Source organism: Telopea speciosissima, chromosome 1 (genome assembly GCF_018873765.1).
Source record: "Telopea speciosissima isolate NSW1024214 ecotype Mountain lineage chromosome 1, Tspe_v1, whole genome shotgun sequence".
NCBI lineage: Eukaryota > Viridiplantae > Streptophyta > Magnoliopsida > Proteales > Proteaceae > Telopea > Telopea speciosissima.
Window position 1 is genome coordinate 67,062,410 of NC_057916.1, and position 23,945 is coordinate 67,086,354.

At 39.8% G+C, this 23,945-nt stretch overlaps 1 protein-coding gene across 2 annotated transcripts in view; it reads right to left on the reverse strand.

The window, feature by feature from the left end:
* Positions 1 to 1,362: 1,362 nt before the first annotated feature.
* The window catches only part of LOC122660394 (leucine carboxyl methyltransferase 1 homolog), a 47,936-nt gene continuing 25,353 nt past the window's right edge, over positions 1,363 to 23,945 (reverse strand). The window contains exons 7-13 of one of the 2 annotated variants that reach the window (XM_043855692.1): positions 17,250 to 17,370; positions 17,063 to 17,110; positions 15,207 to 15,290; positions 14,190 to 14,254; positions 2,776 to 2,827; positions 1,617 to 1,652; positions 1,363 to 1,484 (exon numbers count right to left, since the gene is read on the reverse strand). In XM_043855692.1, the coding sequence (XP_043711627.1) occupies positions 1,407 to 1,484; positions 1,617 to 1,652; positions 2,776 to 2,827; positions 14,190 to 14,254; positions 15,207 to 15,290; positions 17,063 to 17,110; positions 17,250 to 17,370 (484 nt within the window). In that variant the 3' untranslated portion in view covers positions 1,363 to 1,406. Of the gene's footprint in view, positions 1,485 to 1,613; positions 1,653 to 2,775; positions 2,828 to 14,189; positions 14,255 to 15,206; positions 15,291 to 17,062; positions 17,111 to 17,249; positions 17,371 to 23,945 lie in introns of both variants that reach the window. The other variant, XM_043855700.1, reaches the window with a different exon arrangement.

Genomic DNA, 23,945 nt, shown 5'->3' on the forward strand with positions numbered 1-23,945 from the left:
CGGAGCAATACCCATCGGGGTTTCGTATATACCCAATACTCAACTCCAATACAAGTAGCCGCCCCTACGACCAGGATACCCCTTACTCTGCTTCAACCTCTCACCTTAGTGAGGACAAGGACCTCAATCCCAATACAAATTGGTCTCAGGCTTACAATCAATCAAACCAATTAACAGATTCAATCACAAACCCAACCCATAACAGATTACACTCTAAGTTCTACCCAATACATTCAAGAATAAAGAAGTAAACCTAGAACTGAGAAGCAATGGTTTGTGAACACGTTTACCTTCTCAAAGGCAAATTCCCAACTCCAAACGACTGCTATGAGATCGTCAATGGAACGAATCAAGCACTCGAATCCATCGCCAACATTCAAACCAATGTTTTCTGTCGACTTCCTTCTCGCCTATACTCTTGAATCACGCTGGAATGGTAGAAGACGATTTCTCCTCGATTTCCTTCTTCTCTAAGACTCCAAAGATGCGTTTCCAATCCTCCCATGAGAATTTATATATTATTCCAAAAAATACCCTTCGGACCAATAAGAAAGAAGCAAAAAACGCAAACCCAAAAATTCGCCTCGAGGTCAGCCGGCCTCGAACCCTCACTCCTATGTCGGGGATACACCCTACTGACCAACTGAATATTGTCTCCACAACCATATGTTGATGCGCCACTACCAAATCCTTGTTGCCAACAATAACAACACTATACTGTTGCCACTACAAGCACGAAGAGCACTAGCACACTATTATTTCAAAAATCTTATCCAAACATCACAAACCATTAAGTGAAGAAATTCTTTCTTTATCATTATAACTTTAAGATTTTTTGTGAATAAGAGATCATTGTGCTTACACCAACGAGGACGAATGAGAGCATATAGAGAAGCATCAACATAGATACTATTTTTCATTTCATGGAACATAAAGTGAACAAATTGTTGGGGGTAGTTTTGCCCAAGCCACAATTCACAAAGGGTATGACAGTAACCATCCATATCAACAAATCCAATGACATTATGGTCCAACTGAAATGGAAATAAAAGGATACAATATCACCGAAAAGGCAAAATCCCCAAACCCCCAGCCCCACGAACAGCGGCGCAGAGGGGGGGGGGGGCCAACGGTGGATTGGTCCCTGTTCCAATTTTGCCAACCAGCTAGCAAAGAAAAAGAAAGCATCTGTTGGCTCCAAAACCTAAAAACACAAAAAACGCAAACATATACAAACAAAGCACACCTTCTGGGGCCTTCTACAGTACAAAAAGCCCTTATCCACCGACACGCGTCAGTCTCACGTGACTCTTCTATTTCCCAGATTTCTCAGAAAATTACCCATACAACACAACACAACACAACACAACACGACCGACCACCTTTGTTAGTTAGCTCCTTCTGTTTTACGGAGAAGTGGCAGACGAAGAACTGACCATTCGTTGATCATCGGTTGGAAACCCAACGCACTGAAACAATCCCAATCCCTGGATTTATAGGTCAGGAAGAAAGGATCGGTTAGATACCAAGTGGCATAAGGTAGGTGGCTCTGTGAGAAGAAACATTACATAATAAATAGTGTTACACAGAAGAGGTGGTGGTGGGGGACATACCATGGCATCGTTGATTGCATAAGCCACGCAGTAATGTTCCTGCAAACACCGGTGGTGGTTTTTGTACAACCAAAAAAAGAAAAGGGACCCCTCATCAGAAACTGGGATGCTATTCTGTATTTATAATCTGAATCTCTAAGCACGAACAACTCATACAAAAGAAAAAAGTAAACATGTGGGCTCCACTACTCTACTGCTTCTACAAGAGGCAAGAGGATATACTGATCCAGACACCTAAGTCTTTTAACGGCCAAAAGTCATTGGCAGGGGCAGCTAAGAATGCATATGGGATCTCAATAACTTCTCACTGTATGGACCCATGCCCCCATTTGGCGCATGTTAGATTAAACCCCATTGAAAGTCATGAAGGTGAGGTGGGGTGGTGTAGTAGGGACAAGGACAACATGTTTATCAGTTCCATGCAAGCATTGCACATTCTTATCAGTTCTTTATCAATATGATCATTAAATATTGGTGGTCCCCACTAAAAAGCCCCACCACTAGACCTATATGAACCTAAATTCACTAACCATCTATTATATATTCATGGTTTGTGGAGGGTGGATCTTGGTGCAATGGGTAGGTTGCTCCATTGTGATCAAGTGGTTACGAGTTTAAGTCTCTGGATACAATTTCTTTGCGAACCAGAGGTAAGACTGTGTACACTATGACCCTCCCCAGACCCCATAGTGGCAGGAGCCTCATGCATTGAATATGCCCTTCTTTTATATATATATATATATTCATGGTTTGTCAAGAAAATGAAAAAAAATAAATAATTTGGAATTTAGGATGATTCAATTTATAAATAAAAAAATGTAATATTTTTATTTATTTATTTTTTTTAGGGAGGGGGTTTCTGATTGGGTTGGTCAAGCTTGTTAAGAACGTGCATCACATGTGTGCATAGCAATACATGGAGGGACCTGGCTTTCCTCCAGCCATGGTGGGAGCTGGAGGATCCAGCTCAGCCAAAACAGGGGGGTTTGGTCATTTCATAGGATGGGGCCTGCCTGTGAAATGACTCAAACACCCCTGTTTTGGCTGGGCTGGATCTTCCAGCTCCCCCTGCGGTGGGGGGAGAGCCGAATTCATACATGGAGTACCCCTCTTCTTGACCGTTTTATTCCCTTTTTGGGCACAATAAGATCTAGAAAGTTACCTGCATCATGTTCCACTCTTCAAACTCATCAAATAACTCGAGCCTTTCAATCCTGATCCAAAGAAGATATATGAGGATATCTGAGAATATTTCTGAAAATTAAAATGCTTTTGCAAGGAAAGGAGATCCATTAAGGAAAATGCTGAGATAAAAAGCAAACAGAGGAATCAGGAAAAGATGAATTATCTCCTTCCTTAAAGACAGACTAGACACTTTAGAACCTTTTGTAAAGTTGGATCAGTTTATCAACAGCCATCCAATCTCTAAAAAACACTAAATTGACCGGCAGGTTTGATCAAGATGAAGAGTGGGAACCACCATGAATTGGGTAAGTTGAAGGATAGATAATGGCTGGAGAAGAATTGTTGAACCTTTGGTAGGTAAGTGCTCTGCTCTATTTTGCGAATCTTCGAAGAACACGAGCACTTCAATACATGTACAAAATAAGAATATTAAAGATACTTCAGCCAGTAAGAGAACTTAAGCAGGGACAGCAGCTTCTGATTTTTCGATTTCAACCGTCCCCACCATTTTTCAGTTATGGTACTCTTCATCAAGTGTCCAACAGGATGTCTGTGTGAACAGAATGTGAAGGACACAATTTAAGAAACAATGAATTGGTTAGAAGACACAGTTTTAACTAACAAGGAAGAAAACAGAAACATTTTAAAACAGTCAATCTCTCCGATGCCATCTTACTCCTACAGATATGACCATGCCAGATATTATTGGCCACTAACAGCCAGTGTAAAGAAACCATGTGATGCCATTATGCAGTTTCAGTTACAATCTGAAGGTAATTAGATAGGCAATCCTTGAAATGTAGCAGGGATGGAAGTGGGCTGGGCTCAAATCGGGCTAACGTAGGCCAGGCCCAGCCAACACTTATATATGTCAAGCTCAGGCCGGGCTCAGGCTAAGAAAAAAGGCTCACCCTAAAGCAGCCACTATAATCTATACCATTTTGGGCCCACACCGGGCTCAGGCTGGCCCACCTTCAGACTATTTACATGCATATTGTATTTTTGTTATCAGAACAAGTACATGTAAGAATTGAAATCATGACACTTTAGATTAATGGAAGAACTTAATAGCCTACCCATCTTCTAAAAATCATTTTACAAGTAAAATATAATCAATAAAAATAGAATTATATAATTAGTAGAAGAATTTGAGTAACAAGAAATAGGCCCAATTTTGACTGGTCATACAACAGTTCAACATGATCAATGGAGTAGAGAGGAATAAGAAGAAAATTTATTGAAAGATTTAAAATATCAAATTATTACTCATATGTACATCGGGCCTGGCAGGGCTATCAGGTTGGGTTGATGTAAGCCCAGCCCAGCCTTAACTTATATTGGGCTACGGCCAGGCTTGGCCCTAAATTTTTCAGGCCTATGTTGGACCAGGTTGATCGGACCATGAGCTGGCCCAGCCCAAGTTTCATCCCTAGAAGACAACCCAGTGATTATTTACACGTTTCCAGCACACTGAAGACCACCCTATAACCACAATGACCAATGCCTTTTCTACCATGAACTTTGCAATAAAATTATTATTTTGGGTTAATCAAGCAAGACTCACAACAAGCTTTAATGCTCCGCTTTGTTTGCAAGCAGAATTAATAGTTGCATGGCAATAGAACCCCAAATCAGTGGGAAGGTCTCTCCATAAATAAATATTATTCGATTCAGTTTAATCAAGAAAAAAGAGAAGCACAAAAGCCGAGGCAAGGCACAAAAGCCGAGGCAAGGCACAAGAAACTGCAGGTGTGAGAAAGGCAACTATACGCGGGAATGCGGATGGAAAAATAGTTTCAGTTTTGCCATAAGACAGACACAAGATGACCACATGGTGCACATATCCATCAATCCAGACAACCCAATTGATGTGTAGTGTCATATATCACACGTGAATGCAACATACATCAATAAGCCTTTAACATCCAAGTCCTGGCTCTATGTCTTGGACATCTGCCAAACCTTTACCAACATTTGTGATGGTAAACTTTTGGACAAGACAATAATGGATGTCATACGCAGTTATATATCCAGGGGCCATTGCATGGAGCAATGGTAAAAGGTTTGGGCTGCCAGGGTCAGTTCGAGTCGTGAGAGCAGCCACTTTGCGCATAAAATGCCAAAGGTTAGGACTGTCTCCAAAACTCACCTCTCCCAAGACCCCGCATAAGAGGGACCAGCACTGGTTAATGGCCCATTTTATAGTCTAGTTACATATCCAATTGATGTAGATTCTGGCCAGAGGAAGAAGCAAATGACCCATCGAACCAGGTCATTTTTGGGCCAGAACTGGACCAGCTTGAGCCAGCCCAGCAGGGCTTCTAGAATCTGCCCAAAGATGCTCCACGATTTTGACAGATTCTCCTTTGACCAGTCAACTAGGATTGGTGCACTTTAGTTTCTATTTTATGACTGCAGCCTTTAGTAGTTACTATATTTATTAGTTTCTAATTTTGTTCCTCGCATGTGGCTGAACTATAAAGCCTAGTAATTTTTAATTTTAGTTACCTTCTATTTTAGTTAGGATTTAGTAGTTTCTATTTTCCTTACTTTCTATTTTAGATTAGTTTCTATTTTAGAAGTTTCTATTTTTATTGTAAGCTTGCCTAAGCTATTAATAGGCCTCTTATTGTAATGAAGGAACACAATGGCCAAGCTTGCCATCGAATTATGGGAGAACCTTCTTGTTTCGACAGCTGGGATAGCTGTGGGTGAGAGACCCAGGCTGAGAGAGCCATTCCCCCTACCCCGTTCTTCTATCTTCTCCCTTCTCCTCTTTTCTTTCCCTGCTTGATCCCCTTTAGTACTGCTGTCACTAATCTGTGACTGCAACAACTGCTGCTGCTTCCCCTTAGATTAACACAAAGCTGTTGCTGCTGCTGATTCTGAGGCTTGGCTCCTGCTACAACTTCAAGGCTGAGTACCTCCATCCCCCTTCATCAAAACCTGCTGAGTTTTGGAGCATCACTTAACACCATCACCCCCTCCATTCGATCCCTGTTGCAGACCATTCTTTTGGCTGGATTGCTCCATAACACCAAATATTCTAATTTCATTCCCATCCCATAACTCCACCTCTGTCCATCAGAATTGTTCCATAATTGCAGCAGAGCCTTCCACCATCAAGACCTCCACTCGATCCTCATTAAAGCCCAAACAAAGTGCTGGTTTTTGAGATGACTCTTAACCTTCTATTTTGGTGTTGCTGCCATATCTCTCAACCTCACCATAAGAATTGAATGAAACTTTCAGCATAGCATCTCCTCTATACAAACACCAGTCGACCTGAGTATGGTTTTGTTCTATTGACTGGTTTGGTTTCTACACACTGATCTATACTTTATAATTTTGGTGTTCTGTTTCTGACCATTCAAATCAGCCCCTACTTGGAGGGTTTGCTGAGCATACCTAGGCCTGCACTCGACAATGATTTCAGTCCCACTACTTGACTGAAACCTGAGTTTCTGTCTGGAGCCTAAATCTGAATTTTGGGCTTGGTTTGTACCCTGCTGTTGGGGTTAATATAATTTGACTGCTGTGAATTATTGTGGGTTTAATTGGGGCTGGGTTAACCTTAACCTAGCTTTACATTACCAATCCATAAGATGACCCATCAATTGCAGTCCACAAACAAGCATGTGGAGAACCTATAAAATAGATATATAGTTTTACTAGCTACTAGCATTGCTAACTGTTATGAAAATAGGGTACCGGGATTAGCGCCAGCACTAGTCAATGATAATCCTGATATGCCTTGGGTGTTAAGTTATATTTTTTTATTTTATTTTTCCTGTTTTGCCCTTAAGTGGTTATTATATAATGAATGGAAGTAGGGAATCCCAATACACGGTTGTGACTCCCTTGAGTTGCAGCAACACTTTTCTTCTCTTTCTCTTCTTCTTCTGCTCCCTCTTTATTCTTTAAATGGTATCAGAGAAGATCCTTAGTTACTGCTACACATTCACGAAGATTTATTGTTCATCTCTTTTCTTTGATCTCAATCACTATTGATTGAATCAATATCCAGGTTTGCACTTCTCAAGGTTTTTAGTTTGAAGGGATGCAGCACCCAATGCTGCTATTTGGTTGCTTGTAGAGACCAGTTCATGATCAAACGAAAGAACTAGGTCTCTCTTTTGGTGGTTGAGGGTTTTGCATCGGTTCAGGTCTCTTTTGAGTGCAGTTTTCAGAATCGAGTGTATCGATTTTTGGTGGTTGTGGTTTCTTCGTGAATCATTTTGTGGGATCCCTTTTCAGTTGGGATTGCTTTTCTTTAAGATATCCCTTTTTTTAAGGGATCAAATTTCTGTGGGATCCCTTTTCATTTTGAGATTGATTTTCTTTGGGATCAATGTTCTGTGGGATCTCTTCTTCAGTTGGGATCGATTTTCTTTGGATTAATGGCTGATTCAAAGAACACTGCGACTGAGATGGCGTCTTCGTCTTCTCATCGGATCATTGAGAAAAAATTAGAAGGAACTTATAATTTTCAGCAATGGAAGAAAATTGTTCGATTGGTATTGATAGGCTGTGATCAACAGAGTAATCTGACAAATACGAAACCTGCTACTGATGAGTCGTGGGACACTGTCGATGCACAGATTTTGGGACAGATGTTAAACTCTATGGAGAATCAGATTGTTGACCTGGTAACGCACATTGACACTGTGAAGGAGTTGTGGGAGTATTTGAATGTTTTGTATTCTGGACAAAACAATTTCTCTCGGATATATGAGTTGTCTCAGGAGTTCTATCGGATTGATAAAAAGGGTCGTCCTTTGACCCAATACTTTGCTGATTTTAAGAGGATGTATGAAGAGTAGAATTCACTACTTCCTATTAGTTCTTATGCATCTTAGATGCAGAACCAGTGGGAGCAACTCACGGTTATGGGTTTCTAGGATGGTCTTGGTAAGGAATATGATAAAGGTCCAAGCACTAGGAAGAAGAATAAGAAGCCTTGAAGAGGCTGCTGTTTTGTTGCTGCTTTATTTTCGTTGGAGCTTTTCTCTCCCATACTTAGTTTATTTTAAGTGTATTAAGTGACTAAGGGTAAAATAGTCTTTTACCTGTTTTAATTGTTTTAAGTTGTTTTTTTAAAACTTCTCCATCCTTCCACGATTTTTTTTGGAGGATTGGATCGGATTTGTATTAGGATTCAATGTCTAGTGTTTTAGGAATCAGATTTAGGTCCTATTCCTAACTCCTAAGCTGATTCGATGTAAGGCCTTTGGCCATCTTATTATAAATAAAGATTTCGTGGGAGGCTCCCCCACAGTTCAAATAATTAATTTTCTGCTTCTAAGTTTGCTGCTCCCATAGCCGATTGCTCTCTGAGTGTACATCCTTGTGGATCTCAAGGTGGTAAAGGGTAGGTGGACTCCTACGACTCCTTGCATCGTGAAGATCGTGAGATTACTTCAAGTTCTCAAGCTGCTGCCTTTGATCTCTTCAAATCCAGTAAGTTTGAATCTAAATTTTGTTTAAACCTTCTTCTTCTCATCCTCCAACCCAAGCCTTCAAAATCTGTCCAGCCTTTCCCGTCACTAGACCTAATCCAAACCCCCCCCTCCATCCATTAAACCCTAACCTCCATTAAATCTGCAATTTACCCATTCAATCCATGGCTTGAATTTCAAGCAACCCCCTTCCAGCCCTCTGATCACCACCAAACTACCATCGAACCACCCTCCCATCCCCTCCCATACTCGATCTAAGTTTCAGCCCCAAATTCCCACCCTAACCCCTTCATCTCCTTGCTCCATTAAAACCCAAACTCAAAACCCTAAAATTCAATTCTGCCCAAAATTGCAGAATTTCAAAACTCATCCAAACCCTAACTTTTTTATACCATAATAACCCCCTAGACCTGCCCATTAATACCCTATAAACCCCTTTTCCCAATATCCAACCCTAACCCTAGTTTTGCCCTAAATTACTAAACCCTAACCCAATCGGCCAGCCTTTGTGTGTGACCCTATTACCCTGGTTTCTAGTGGGATTGCTCCTACCTAGGACTATATTAGAATATGACTATACTCGTTCCAGTATTTATGGTGGTGATAAGGTGGCTTCTCTTGCAGATACTTTCACATAGGTTCTCCGGGTAGCCTGTGAAAACTCTCATGATTCTACACTAGATAGGTCAGCCCTTGCAACTTATACTCCTAACCGTGGGAATGGCAATGGAACTAGTAATGGTGGTACTCATGGTAATGGGAATGGTAGTGGTTTTGGTAAAATTCCCAATTCTGGTACACAGGATTCCTCAGATAGTTCTGGTTCTGTGAAGACATGTCACCATTGTGGTCAACCGGGTCATATCCAACAATTTTGTTGGAAACTTCATGGCAAACCCTCAACAACAATTTTCCAATTCAGCTGCTAGTACTGAACCTGCTGCTCCACCGTCTTCACAGTTTGAGGGTAGGATGGTGAAAATGTCTAATGAAGATTATGCAAGGTTTACTCAGTTTCAGATCTCTCAGCCTTCCCAACCCTCCACTGCTACTTTTGTCCAGACGGGTAATGCCATTGAATGTTTCTCCTCTTCTTCTCGTCCTTGGAACATTGATTCAAGTGCATCTGATCATATGTCCAGAGTTTCAAGTAACTTTTCTTCTTTTCACACTTCTAATTCCAGTGTTACATTAGCCAATGGTTCTTTAGCAAAGGTTACTACCACTTGAACTGTTCATTCCAACTCTTCTTTGTCATTATCCTTCATTTACCTAAATTTTCCTTTTATCTCTTGTCTATCAGTAAACTTACCAAGGCATTATTCAGTAACCTTTTACCCTGATTTGTGTCTGTTTCAAGATCTTACGACGAAGAAGATGATTGGTAGGGGACGTGAAAAGGAGGGATCAAGTCGTGAGGTTGCATTCGAATGTTTTATTTTTATTTTCTATTTTTAATGTGTTAATAGATGTATCTAGCCATATTTTATTTTTCTCTATTGTTTCTCAAGTTTTAGAAGAAAATTCAGAAATCAAGAAGAAATCAAGAGGAAAGAAGAAATCAAAGAAATCAAGAGGGAAAGAAGACAGAAGAAGAAATCGAAGAAGAAATCAAGAAGAAATCGAAAGAAATTAAGAGGGAAAGAAGAAATGAAGAAGAAACAAGACAGAAGAAGAAATCAAGAGGAAAGAGAGTGAAGAAATCAAGAGGTCGCCGCGTGGTGCATCTGACAACTATGGTGTATCTACTGAGACTCTTCTTCTATTGCATGCTCAAGTGTTTTGTCTCCGCATCAAGTTCATTGCCATTTGGGCCATCCGTCTTTATAAAGTTTTAAGAAACTTGATTCTCATTTTAGTTCTCTTTCTAGTTTAGAATATGAGTCGTGTCAGTTTGGGAAGCTCCACCATGTGAGATATTCCCCTTAGGTCAATAAACGGTTTGCGCACCCTTTTGCTTTAGTTCATTCAGATGTATGGGGTCCATGTCCTATTGCATCTAAGTTGGGATTCCGATAGGTTGTTACTTTTGTTGATGACTATTCTAGAGCCACTTGGCTTTACTTAATGAAACATCGTTCTGAGTTATTTTCCATTTTTTGTGTATTTGTTACTGAAATTCAGACTCGATTTAATGTCTATTATCATTTTATTCAGTGACAATGCCAAAGAATATTTCTCTACTCCTTTTTCTTCTTTTATGACTGACCACGGTATGATTCACCAGTCTTCTTTTTCAGACACACCACAAGAAAACATTGTTGTTGAACGGAAGAATAGACATTTTTCATTTGTCCAATTTTGTGTTTTATTCTCGTTTGTCTTCCTCATTTCATTGATGTCTTTCTACTATTACATGTCATCTTATTCCTAAATCTATTACAGAGGCATTGTCTAGTCCAGGTTGGAGGACAACTATGGAAGAGGAATTGTTGGCTTTAGAGGAAATCACACGTGGGATCTTGTGCCCTTACCGGTGGGTAAGTCTGCTATTGGTTGTCGGTGGGTGTACGTTGTTAAAGTAAACCCAGATGGTTCACTTCCCCGTTTAAAGGCTCGGTTGGTGGCTAAGGGATATGCTCAGGTTTATGGAGTTGATTATTTGGATACTTTTTTTATTTTTCCCGTGTTGCCAAACTTGCCTCTGTTCGCATTTTTTATTTCTCTTACAGCTTCCCATCATTGGTCGTTGTACCAATTGGATATTAAAAATGCTTTCCTTCATGGTGATCTCCATGAGGAAGTCTATATAGAGCAACCACCTGGTTTTGTTGCTCAAAGGGAGTCTGGTTTGGTGTGCAAGCTCAATAAATCTTTATATGGTTCGAAGCAGTCTCCTAGGGCATGGTTTTGTTTTTCTTGAGTTTGGACTATTACGACTGTCCAGTGTAGGGAGGATATTCCTAATTGTATATGTAGAGGATATTGTGATTACCGGAGATGATGTTGAGGGTATTAAGCACTTGAAGATTCACCTACAACAAAAATTTCAAACAAAGGATTTGGGAAGGTTAAAATATTTTTTGGGTGTTGAAGTGGCCCAGTCTAGAAAAGGTATTTCGCTTTCCCATAGAAAGTATGTTCTAGATTTGCTTACAGAGACAAAAAATGTTAGGGTCCAAACCTCAGGATACTCCCATGGACCCCAATGTGAAGCTTATAACTGATAATGGTGATATTCTAGATGACCCTGAGAAGTATCGAAGGCTTGTTGGAAAATTAAATTATTTGACCGTCACACGACCTCAAATTGCCTTCCCGGTCAGTGTTGTGAGTCAGTTTCTGTCCTGTCCTAGGACATTTTATTGGGATGTTGTTATTCGTATCTTGCGGTATCTTAAGAAGGCTCCAGGTCGTGGTCTATTGTATTTTGATCATGGCCATGGGCTTATTGAGGGTTTTTCAGATGCCGATTGGGCTGGGTCTCCCATTGATAGAAGGTCAACTACTGGTTATTGCACTTTTGTTGGCGGGAATCTTGTGTCGTGGAAGAGCAAGAAACAGACCGTTGTGGCTAGATCCAGTACAGAGTCAAAGTATCAAGCTATGGAACATGTAACATGTGAGCTGATATGGGTGAAGCAATTGTTGGCCAAACTTGGATTTGTAGATGCGTCTCTTATGCAGTTGTGGTGCAATAACCAAGTTGTTGTCCACATTGCATCAAATCCAATGTTCCATGAAAGAACGAAGCATTGAGGTCGATTGCCATTTTGTTCAAGAGAAGCTGCAACAAAGACTTATTTCTCCGCACTCATAGTTGTCAAGGCGTCGCCTAGGCGTCCAAGCGGGAATCCAAGGGCTAAGCTATGGTACGCTTAATTAGAGTCACGAAAGGCGTCCGCCTTGACCAACTAGGCGTCGCCAAGGTGGTTAAAGCGACGCCTTGGTGCGCCATGTGGTCAAGTCGGCCGCCTCTCTTGAGAGTGGTTTTTTTTTTTCATGCATTATTCCTTTATTCTGTTTCTTTGCTTTTTATTTGTTGATGTAAAAGTATTTCGTGTAATGCTGCTACATGGGATCATACAAAACTGAAATCCCTAAAAAGCTAAAAGTTAAAAACCTAAAACTTCTCAAAAAGTTAAAAAAAAGTGAAAGTCCTCGACCAGTTTTTTCTCTCTGCGAAATCTGCGCAAACGAAGGCGGCAAAGCTTCTTCCTAGTTCCTCTATTCCGGCACTATTCCGGCAACTAGACTTAGACGAAGGCAGCAAAGCTTCTTCCATCTGCGGCAAGGTAAGCTTCTTCCAACTCCATAGTCGTCTTCTTCTTCTTCAACTCTTTTTTTTTTTTTTTTTATCGTTTGCTGCTGCTTCTCTTTTTCTTTTTTGGCTTGGAATGCTTGGATAGCTGCTTTGCTTCTTCTGCTTTTTCTTCTCGGTTTTTTTTTTTTTTTTTTTTGCTTGAATGCTTGGTTAACTTCTCTTCTTCTTCTCTGTAGTTTGTAACGCATGCTGCTGCTTCTCTTTTTCTTTTTTGCTTGGATAGCTGCTCTGCTTCTTCTTCACTTTAACGCACTAACGTGCTGCTGCTTCTCTGTTTTTTTTTTTTGCTTGAATGCTTGGTTAACTGCTCTTGTTCTTCTCTGTAGTTTGTAACGCATGCTGATGCTGCTGCAGCTTCTCTGTTTTTTTTCCTTTGCATAACTGCTGCTTCTTCTTCTCTGTTTTGTTTTATTTTTTTTCTTTGTTTAACTGCAGCTTCTTCTTCTCTGTAGTCTGTAACGCCTCCTGCTGCAGCTGCTTCTCTGTTTTTTTTTTTTCGCTTTGTTGAACTGCTGCTTCTTCTTCTTCTCTGTAGTACTAACACCTGCTGCAACTATGTCTTTTATGAAATGATGATAATAGTTAGTTTTTTATCTAGGACTTGGTGATTATTGATTAGTGATTAACTGATTAATAAATAAGAGAATGCTGATTATTCATTTTTTACTTTGTGTTATTTCTTTTAGATTTTTAATTAATTTATGATGTTTGATTATTCTGAATTTTAATGTATCATGTATTATTTTTCATTTTGATGACTTGAGGTGGCTTAAATTTAATTTTTAATGATATAAGGTGCATCATGCCATCATGTATTGAGTGTTTGGGGGGGGGGTGGGGGGAGGGGAAAAACTAACACTAGACCGCCTTTACCGCTTAGGCGCCGCTTAGGCGGCCGCTTTACCACCTAAGCGCTTAGACATGCCTGCACCGCCTTGGACCGCCATGCCGCCGTGACAACTACAGCATGTTTACACAAGAGAACAACTTGCAGATGTGTTTATGAAGTCTATAGTATGTGGTAGGATTGATTATATTTGCAACAAGCTGGGCATGATTAACATCTATGCTCCAGTTTGAGGGAGAGTGTTATGAAAATAGGGTATCGGGGTTAGCGCCAACACTAGTCAGCGTTAATCCCGATATGCCTTGGGAATTAAGTTATTTCTTTTATTATTTTTTTTCCTGTTTAACCATAAGTGATTATTAAATAATGAATGGAAGTAGGGAGTCCCAACACACAATTGTGACTTCCTAGAGTTGCAGCAACACTTTTCTTCTATTTCTCTTCTTCTTCTTCTCCCTCTTTTATTCTTTACACTACCATTTAGGAACACCAATATTCAAATGAGAAAAATATGTGAAAGAAAATCTTTCCAATTTAGATACTCCTTTCACAAGGAGGTAGGAGATAGCATTAAATAAACCACCAAAGGTTCGACATGAGGTTGAATAGAACATCAAATGTTATTATATAATGTGCCAACAGTCATTCATCTCAACAGGGTATTTTTGCTTTCCTTATGTTTATCATTTCTTCCTCACCTTGCCATCTTGAATGGCTAAGCCTCCAATTTTCCCAGAGCACCTGTGCCAACTGGTTCTAGAGAGAGGGGGGGAGGGAAGCGCTAACCAACACCTACCAGTATAAAAGAATAAAAAGTTTACCTGTGTCTCTCTTGAGCATCAATAAAGTTACTATAAACCCTCAGCATGTCCCAAGCAACAGCTTTCTGAAACACCACATGTAAAAACAGAGGAAAAAAAACATTAGGAAAGAAGAATAAAAAGGAATGAGATTCAAAGGCTCTGCAGAAAAACCAACCATAGAAACACCCCCCCCCAACCCCCCCCCCCCCAAAAAAAACAAAAAAAATAAAAGAGCAACAGAAAAAGGAAAGAAAGAAATTCTCCACACGCATGCAAGGCAAACCAAAACATGGTACCAACCCAAGCTTCAAAGGCCAGTAGTCACAACAATAGTTTTTTAATCTGGACCAGGCATTGAACAGTAAAGGCCCCAGTTCCAATTAAAGCCCTCCGATTTTGATCGGTTTCTAGAAAATGGTTTAGAAAATTATAAAATCTGAAAGAAAAAAGAAGAATAAACCATTAAACCGAACTGGCAGTTTAATGCAGCTCGTAGAAAACTGCCAAAGCCAGACGGTTTGAATCCAGTTTTAATCCTCGGCAGTTCTATGTCCAGACTGAAACAAAAAAGGGTCTGATTTTAAATCTATGGTGACAACTCTTAAATGCCCAAAAAAGACATTACCACAAAGGTTCATGTTAGCCATTGAAGACCGCATGACGTGAAAATCATTCCTCATTCTTCATCCTTTCAAACTCAGAATGAATGTAGGGAGATATATTGTCCTACCTAGGAGATCCCAAGTGCAATTTTTAATTCCTGCTGTTCATCATTAACAATCTATCAGAATCTTCTACAGGTCCATAAGTAAGTATTGAAATAAAATTTTCATAGCTATTATTGATCAATTATTGGTATTAATTCCCTATCTTGGAGATTTCCGAAATAGACCCTTAAGAATATCTTCCTGTACCACAGAACCAAGGAAGGTATTTTCCTTGTATCCTGTCGTCCTCCTGTGATCATTCAGTTTCATCATTTCAGAAAAGCTATATTCCTTTAGATACTGGGAAATGATGCTACCAGAAGAATACCTGCCACCCCTGGTCAAGAAAAAGTTTTTCCTTGGCTAGTAAAGTAGGTGTAGAATGTATTCCCAAAAGCCCACAGCCTCGAATCTGCAAAATTAATTGGACAAAAGATCGTCAAAGAATTTTACCATTTGTAGCTCACAGGAGAATGTACAGGCTGTTTCATACATCTTTAAAGAAACATAAATTTTTCTTTTTCATTTTCCCCCTTACAGAAACATATAAACCTTGACAAAGTTTAAAACACACTTCACCAAATGACCCACAAATCTGTGCATAGGAGATGCCTATAGATAAAAACTCACACCAAAGAATAGATTCTATTTCCAGAGTGACTACCAACAGCATATCTGTACTTGCAGCAGCATTCAAGAATAGGCGCATATAATACAAAGTTATCAAATAAAGCAGCAACACTAGGCTATTTATCTGTTAATTACGTCGAATACCTGTAACAGAACAACAGTGAATGATAGATCATACTGTATCTGAGACATGCACCTATTACTAGGACCAACATGGCAACAACAAAAAACCAATCAGGTTTGGATGGTCTTAACCACTATTTTGAGAGAGAGTTGCAAAAGTATGAAAATTCAAAAAAAAAAAACCAGCAGATCAAATAGCCAAAAAAAGAGGACATATGGCACTTGTTGAACAGTTGGTCATACGCCCTGCATGTAGTCCATTTGCAGTGAATTCTGCTCTCAAGATCTCTTGAGTCAGCAGGATGGTTCATTCAATTTCTTCACTCTTAATAACTACCATATCAATTGTTTGCCATCTGCAAGATTTTGGTACTGCTATCTTTCCAAAACAAAAACACAAAGGAGTCCTAGATTCAGCCCATATAAACTCAAGTTTTTTTTTTTTTGATGAATATATAAACTCAAGTTAGTGATCACCTATCCTTCAATAAAACCTAAGTCCTGAGTACATAGTCCAAAGAGAGTTCAAGGAAAAAACAGCATGTCCTTTGTAAGATTACAGTTGAGAGAGAGTGGTTTTTCCATGTTTGGCGCCATTCATTATCTAGTGGGTATATTTTCCACTGGCAACTTGGTTGCAGCTCAAACTCTCTGGACACAATGTCTGTGTCATCTTCTACTTGTGTCAAGTTTCAGCCGAACAAGACTTCACACCTTATTCTTGTATTAGGTCCCAAATATACAAGAAGAAGAGTCCTATACATGGTAAGCAATATGGTTGAGATAGGCCACCAAATTAAACATGACATCATTCCAAAGAGCAACACATCTATTCAATGGTCAAAATGACCCAATTAGCCCTCCACATGGCCCAAAAAAGGCCAATGGACAATGAATGGCTTCCTCGTCTGGTGGACAAGGAAACATTTTGGGAAATTGACCACACTATTCACTATGATAGTTGCAATTGAAATGCATGCTGTCAAAAAATTTGACGTGAATAGCAATGGGCAATACGGACCATACAATGCAATATAAAGCCTCCTCATGTGGTCATGTATGAAATGGACTTCCCATATCTTGTATTTTCGACCATATTTTTCCATAGTGCATATTTCAGTCCATATTTTCTGTTTGTGCAATTTTCTCATTGAAACTATCATATTGCAATATAAATGCTCTTCAACCTTTTTGAATACAGCTGAAGTTATAAAGCACATATTGTGTAATCTTGTGAATAGCACCATTAGAGCAATCAAGCCATCCAATAGAGACAGGAAAAGTTCAATATGATAAAATTTGTCGCCCAAGCAAATTTTCTCCAACAAATATAAGATACCAGTTTTGAAGTAAATGATAGTGCTAGAACTTTAAAGAAATAAAAGAAGCTACACATTTTTTTTCCTGGCATGCATAGTAAATCCCTATTACCTCCAAATTTCTGATCATTTGCTGCCCAAAAGCATCATCTGGATGAATCTGTTGAACAAAAGAGAAACAAATTTAAGTGACACATAGTGTAAAGCATAACATCACAAACGAGGTGAACATCAATAGGAAATTAAGAAATTTGCAAGGAACAAACAAATAGTACAGAAGTTTTGCAAAGAGGTAGGACCTGCTCGTATAAGAAAAATGTTGCAGTAGAGAATGTCTTTGAAGCCCAACCAACTATAGCACAAGTTGAATCTGGATCCAAGTAAATTAGAACGCATTCTGCAATTATAAATGTTGGCAGGCTGATGACAACATCAAAATGAAGCAGCTTAATCATTCCCATCATCATGAATGCTGACTATCCTAGTCTAACCATGAATAAGTCAAACAAATCATAAGTGCTTTGACAGGGGGAAAGAATCTTCCTGGGAGCTATCAATGCAACATGTTGTAGCAAATCAAAGAAAGATAAAAAGGAAGCATAGGCAAACCATGAAGCACCATTGTTGCGCCTACCAAAATATTGTGACATTAAAGTTTCTTAAGTCTCTGCTACACCTTTGATGTGAAGTATGATTTACTTCATGAAGATTTACAGGAAGTGTTGCACATCAACCACTTTTCAGATTGTACAAGGGAAGACAGAAATGTGTTAGCTGGAGAAGAATGTAAGGTCTCAATAAGTCTTCTCAAGCCTAGTCAAAGTTTCAGTGTAACGATCAAGAAAATGAGATCACATGAATGAAGATGATTTCTTAGTCATCACCACGAATAGAAGATGAATTGTGCTGCTGGCATATGAAGACTATTTTAATGTCACAGGTAGTGATGGTTAAACTGTTGAAATGTATTGAACATGAAAAACTACCTTCAACAATACTTTTGAGACTAATGCAGGCCCGGTTTAAATTTGGGCCAGGTTTTAGTTTTAGTTTGGTTTGGGCTTTAGTTTTTGGGTTTTATTATTGTAACAGACTGAAATATAAAAGCCCAAAAGTGGGGATCTTAAGGGGTGAACGAAATTAGTATTTTATTAGGAGGTCCCATGTCTAGAATCCAAATTTAAGAAATTGTTGTTATCTAAGAGTCCTATTGTTAGTTATAGTAAGAGTTTATTAATTTTGGTTTTTTATTTTAAGTAATAAACTGATAAGGAGTCCTATATGTATGTAACCAACCCCCCCCCCCCCCCCAAACGATTTAGGAGGATTGGAATGGATGTTATTTGTTTAGTAATTGCCTTGTGTAGCTAAATTTCTCATTCTTCTCTCTCGTCTATCAATTATTCAGTTTCAAATCCTATTTTTAGGGAATAGGTTTCTTTTCTTTTCTCTCTCATTGTTCTCTATCTTGTGTGGCTGTCTTTCTTTCCTTCTTTGAACAGCATGTAAACTAATGAAGAAAAAGGAAGAAGAAGAGAAACCGAGAGAGAAGAGAGAAGAGAATCTGCAGAAATTAGAGAGAGTTTCACGACATATGATCCTCTCCTCTAAACCTTCATTATGTAAAATACTAAAAGGGTAAAACAGTAAACACACTAATAAAATAAAAGACATAACCTAATAACTAAATAGACTAGAATACCCTTCCTCATTGTGTTCTCGGTATTAGCTCTCTGCGCTAATACCAAGTCCACGATAACACTCCCCCTCAAGCTGGAGCATAGATGTCAATCATGCCCAGCTTGTTACAAATATAATTCACTCTTGCACTCCCCAAAGATTTTATGAACACGTCTGCAAGTTGTTCTCCTGTACAGACATGGCCAGGAGAAATTAAACCTTCTTGTAACTTCTCTCGAATGAAATGACAGTCAACCTCAATGTGTTTCGTCCTCTCATGAAACACTGGATTTGAAGCAATATGGACAGCAGCTTGATTGTCACACCACAGTTTCATTGGAGCACTATCAACAAAGCCAAGTTCAGTCATTAATTGCTTTACCCACATCAACTCACAGGTAACATGTGCCATAGCCCTGTACTCTGACTCTGCACTGGAGCGGGCAACAACTGTCTGTTTCTTACTCTTCCAGGACACCAAATTTCCACCAACAAATACACAGTAACCTGTAGTAGATCGTCTATCAACCGGAGATCCTGCCCAGTCAGCATCTGAAAAACCTGCTATCCGCCCATGACCATGATCACTATAGAGAAGACCACGTCCAGGAGCCTTTTTGAGATAGCGTAAAATATGCATAACAGCCTCCCAATGAGATGTCCAAGGAGCAGACAAAAACTGACTCACCACACTAACCGGAAAAGCTATATCAGGCCTAGTCACTGTGAGATAGTTCAATTTCCCAACAAGTCTCCGATACTTTTCTGGATCACCTAAAATTTCACCATCCTCTGCAACAAGTTTTAAATTAGAATCCATAGGAGTATCTAGAGGTTTAGAGCCTAGCATTCCTGTTTCTGACAGAAGATCAAGAACATATTTCCGCTGTGAGAGCGAGATCCCTTTCTTTGATTGAGCAACTTCTACACCCAAAAAATATTTCAGCTTACCCAAGTCTTTGGTCTGAAACTTCTGTTGCAAATGTGCCTTCAAACAATCAATTCCAGAAACATCATCTCCTGTGATGACTATATCATCAACATAGACCACAAGAAACAATTTTCCACCTCCAGAATAGCGGAAAAATACAGAATGATCACTATCGCATCGTGTCAGCCCATACTCTAACACAACTTCAGTAAACCTGCCGAACCAAGCTCTAGGAGACTATTTCAGTCCATAGAGAGATTTCTTCAATTTACACACCAAGTCAGACTCCCCCTGAGCAACAAACCCAGGAGGTTGCTCCATATAAATTTCTTCATGTAAATCACCATGCAAGAATGCATTCTTGACATCAAGCTTATATAAGGGCCAATGATAAGTAGCAGCCAGAGATATCAGAATACGAACAAACGTAAGCTTGGCCACAGGAGAAAATGTATCCAAGTAATCCACACCATATACTTGGGCATAACCCTTGGCAACCAGACGGGCTTTCAAGCGAGCCAAGGACCCATCAGGGTTCACCTTCACCACATACACCCAGCGACAACCAATAGCAGTCCTGCCCGAAGGTAAGGGAACAAGATCCCAAGTCTGATTTTCTTCCAAAGCCGATAATTCCTCACCCATAGCAGCCCTCCAACCAAGACTAGACAATGCCTCTGCGACAGACTTAGGAACAGGATGGTTCTCAACAGTATGTAAACAAGAATGAAAAGTGGAAGACAAACCATCATAGGAAACAAAGTTAGAAATGGGGTGTTGGGTTCAGGCCCTAACCCCCTTACGACGAGCAATAGGAATATCAAGGTCAGAAGAAGGTTCCAAAGGTGGAGGATCAGTACCTATCACAGGATCTGGCGGTAAAGTAGGAGACGGTGTAGAAGTCGATGTAGTAGGGGTCCAAGCACATACTTTCCATTGGTGACGTTGAAACACACTAGGTTGAGGTGCTGCTAATGAGGCAGCCTGCGGAGCATGGTGAACAGTAGACCGAACAACAGTAACAGGAATATCAACATCCAAGTCAGACACAATACTAGAAGAATGAACAAATGGTGTAGACTCAAAGAAAGATACATCAGCTGTAACAAAATATTTTCGCAAGTCAAAAGAGTAACAACGATAACCCTTTGAGTGCGAGAATAACCAAAAAACATGCATTTCAGAGCTCTGGGATCCAACTTGGAAACACCCGGACGATGATCACGAATAAAGCAAACACTACTAAGCACACGTGGTGGCAAAACAAACAGTGGCGCAGAAGGAAACAACAAAGAAAAAGGAATACCACCCCATAAAACCGAAATAGGCATACGATTAATAAGATAACACGAGTTAAAACAGCATCTGTCCAAAAGGATTTAGCCACTTTCATCTCAAACAAGAGACAACGAGTAACCTCCATCAAATGTCTATTTTTCCTCTCAGCCACACCATTTTGCTGGGGGGTGTAGGCACAAGAGGACTGATGAATAATACCACGCTAAGTCATAAATTCAGTAAAAGGAGCAGAAAATTATTCTTTAGCATTATCACTACGAAGAACACGCAAAGAGTGTGAAAACTGATTATTCACTTCAGTCACAAATGCACAGAATATAGAAAATAACTCAAAACGATTTTTCATTAAATAGATCCAGGTAACCCTAGGATAATCATCAACAAAAGTGACAAAGTAACGAAACCCCAAAGTAGAAACAACAGGACACGGACCCCAAACATCTGAATGAACTAAAGACAGTGGTTGGTCAGACCGTTTATTGACTCTTGGAGGATAACTCGCACGGTGGAGTTTCCCAAACTGACACGACTCACAATTAAAACTAGAAATTGATTGAAAACAACCATCAAGAAGCTTCAAACTCTCTAACGAAGGATGACCCAAACGACAATGAATCTGGTGGGGTGACACCACACCGGTACACGCCATAGATGAAGTGTCCTCAAGTATGTAAAGTCCCCCTGATGCACGACCTCTACCAATCATCCTCTTCGACGAAAGATCCTGAAATACACAAGAGTCAGAAGAAAAGGTTACAGAACAGTTGTGGGTTTTAATAAACCGACTAACAGAGAAAAGATTAAAAGGAAAATCAGGAACATAAAGAACAGAAGACAAAGAAAGGGAAGGTGTAATATGGACAGTACCAGTACCAGTCACCTTAGCCAAGGAACCATTAGCTAAAGTGACACTCGAAGAGGATTGCTGAAAAGAAGAAAGTATACCTGAAACGCCAGTCATGTGCTCGAAGGCCCCTGAATCAATGATCCAGGGACGGGAAGAGACAGTCGAAAGGCATGCAGTGGCATTACCTATCTAAACAAAGGTCGTAGTTGGAGGCTGGGCTGGTTGAGAAATCTGAAACTGTATATAACGGGCATATTCATCATCAGACATCTTCACAGTCTTACCCTCAGGCTATGGAGAAACAGGAGCATCAGCTGTAGCAGAATTGGCAAACTGTTGCTGAGTTGGTTTGCCATGAAGTTTCCAACAGAAACGTTGGATATGTCCTGGACGACCACAATGATGACAAGTGCGCACTGAACCACCAGAAACATCAGAGGTACCCTGAGTACCCAAGGTAGGTGCCTTACTAGAAGAACCAGCCCCACCACCACGACCACCACCACCACCACCACTAAAACTAACATTACCACCACTACCAGCCCCACCATTGGGCATACGGTTGGATGGAAAAGAAGCCAGGGCTGAAGTATCACCATCAATAGTGTTCTCCCGAGAAACGTGAAGAACCCTGGAAAAATTTTCAGACAAAGTGGCAACCTTGTCACCACTAAGAATTTGGGAGCTAACAGAGTCAAATTCCTTCCCAAGGCCTCCCAAAAATCCCATAACAGCAAGTTGTTCCCGCTGATTCTGCATCTGTTCCACATTGGCAGTGATAGGAAGTAAAGAATGAAGCTCTTCATACATTCTCTTAAAATCAGCAAAGTACTAGGTCAAAGAACGACCCTTCCTATCAACTCTATAGAACTCCTAAGACAAGTCATAAATGCGGGAAAGGTTGTTTTGTCCAGAATACAAAACATTAAGATACTCCCACAACTCCTTCACTGTATCAATGTGTGTCACCAAGTCTACAATTTGATGATCCATAGAATTCAGCAGCTGTCCCAAAATTCGAGCATCAACTGTTTCCCATGAAGAGTCATTCTCAGGTTTAGCATCGAACAGGTGTTTGTGCTGATCACGGCCAGTTAACACTAGCCGAACAATTTTCTTCCATTGCAAAAAATTGGTAACTACTTCCAACTTCTTCTCGGTAATACGATTGGAAGAGGAAGAAAAAATTTCAGTTGTTACTGACTTTGAACCCTCAACAGATTTCAATTCATCACCCATGATATGCTTAATGAAGTGAAGATGAAGTACAATAAAGAATGTTGAAAACAGGGACAGAAATGAATAGAGATTGAAGAACCTTGATAGAAGTCGATAGAAGCAACAAAGACAACAATCGAGTCCCTCAGATAAAAACCCTGATAAAATCCGATAAAGACAGTGGAGGCAGCAATCGATCTCCTCAACCAAAACCCTAACAGAATCTTCACTTCATGAAAATCACCTTCAAATATTCCTCAAACAAAAAGAGAGACCTAGTTCTTAATTCATACCACGAACTAGTCTCTAAACAAATCCAAAAAACAGCATAGGGTGCTGCACCCCTTCAAACAAAGGATAGAAGAAACCGCAAGGGCTTCAAGTCTTCAACCAATACTCAAAACTTCAATCGAATGCTGTAGAGAAGGTCAGTAGTGAGCCACGAAAATTGTAGCAGTCCTTACAGCTTTGATACCATGTAAACTAATGAAGAAAAAGGAAGAAGAAGAAGGGAGACCGAGAGAGAAGAGAGAAGAGAATCTGCAGAAATTAGAGAGAGTTTCACAACATATGATCCTCTCCTCTAAACCTTCATTATGTAAAATACTAAAAGGGTAAAACAGTAAACACACTAATAAAATAAAAGACATAACCTAATAACTAAATAGACTAGAATACCCTTCCTCATTGTGTTCTCGGTATTAGCTCTCTGCGCTAATACCAAGTCCACGATAACACAACATAACAGTTTCCTTCTCTCCTCCTTTCTTCTCGATCGATTTCAACATCTTGTAGTTAGATCTTTCTTAAATCTGAAAGTGTCTTAGAATTTTGTTATCAAACTTCCATAAAATCTGACAATCAGATCTAGAATATTCTTGGTAATACTACAATATTACTCAAAATTGGGCTTCAATTTACCAAATTACCCACCCAATCTTTTGTTTAATAAAATTACCCAAAACAAAGATGTGTATTACAATTTACAAAACTACTCAAAACAGTGCCCCTCCCTCACCC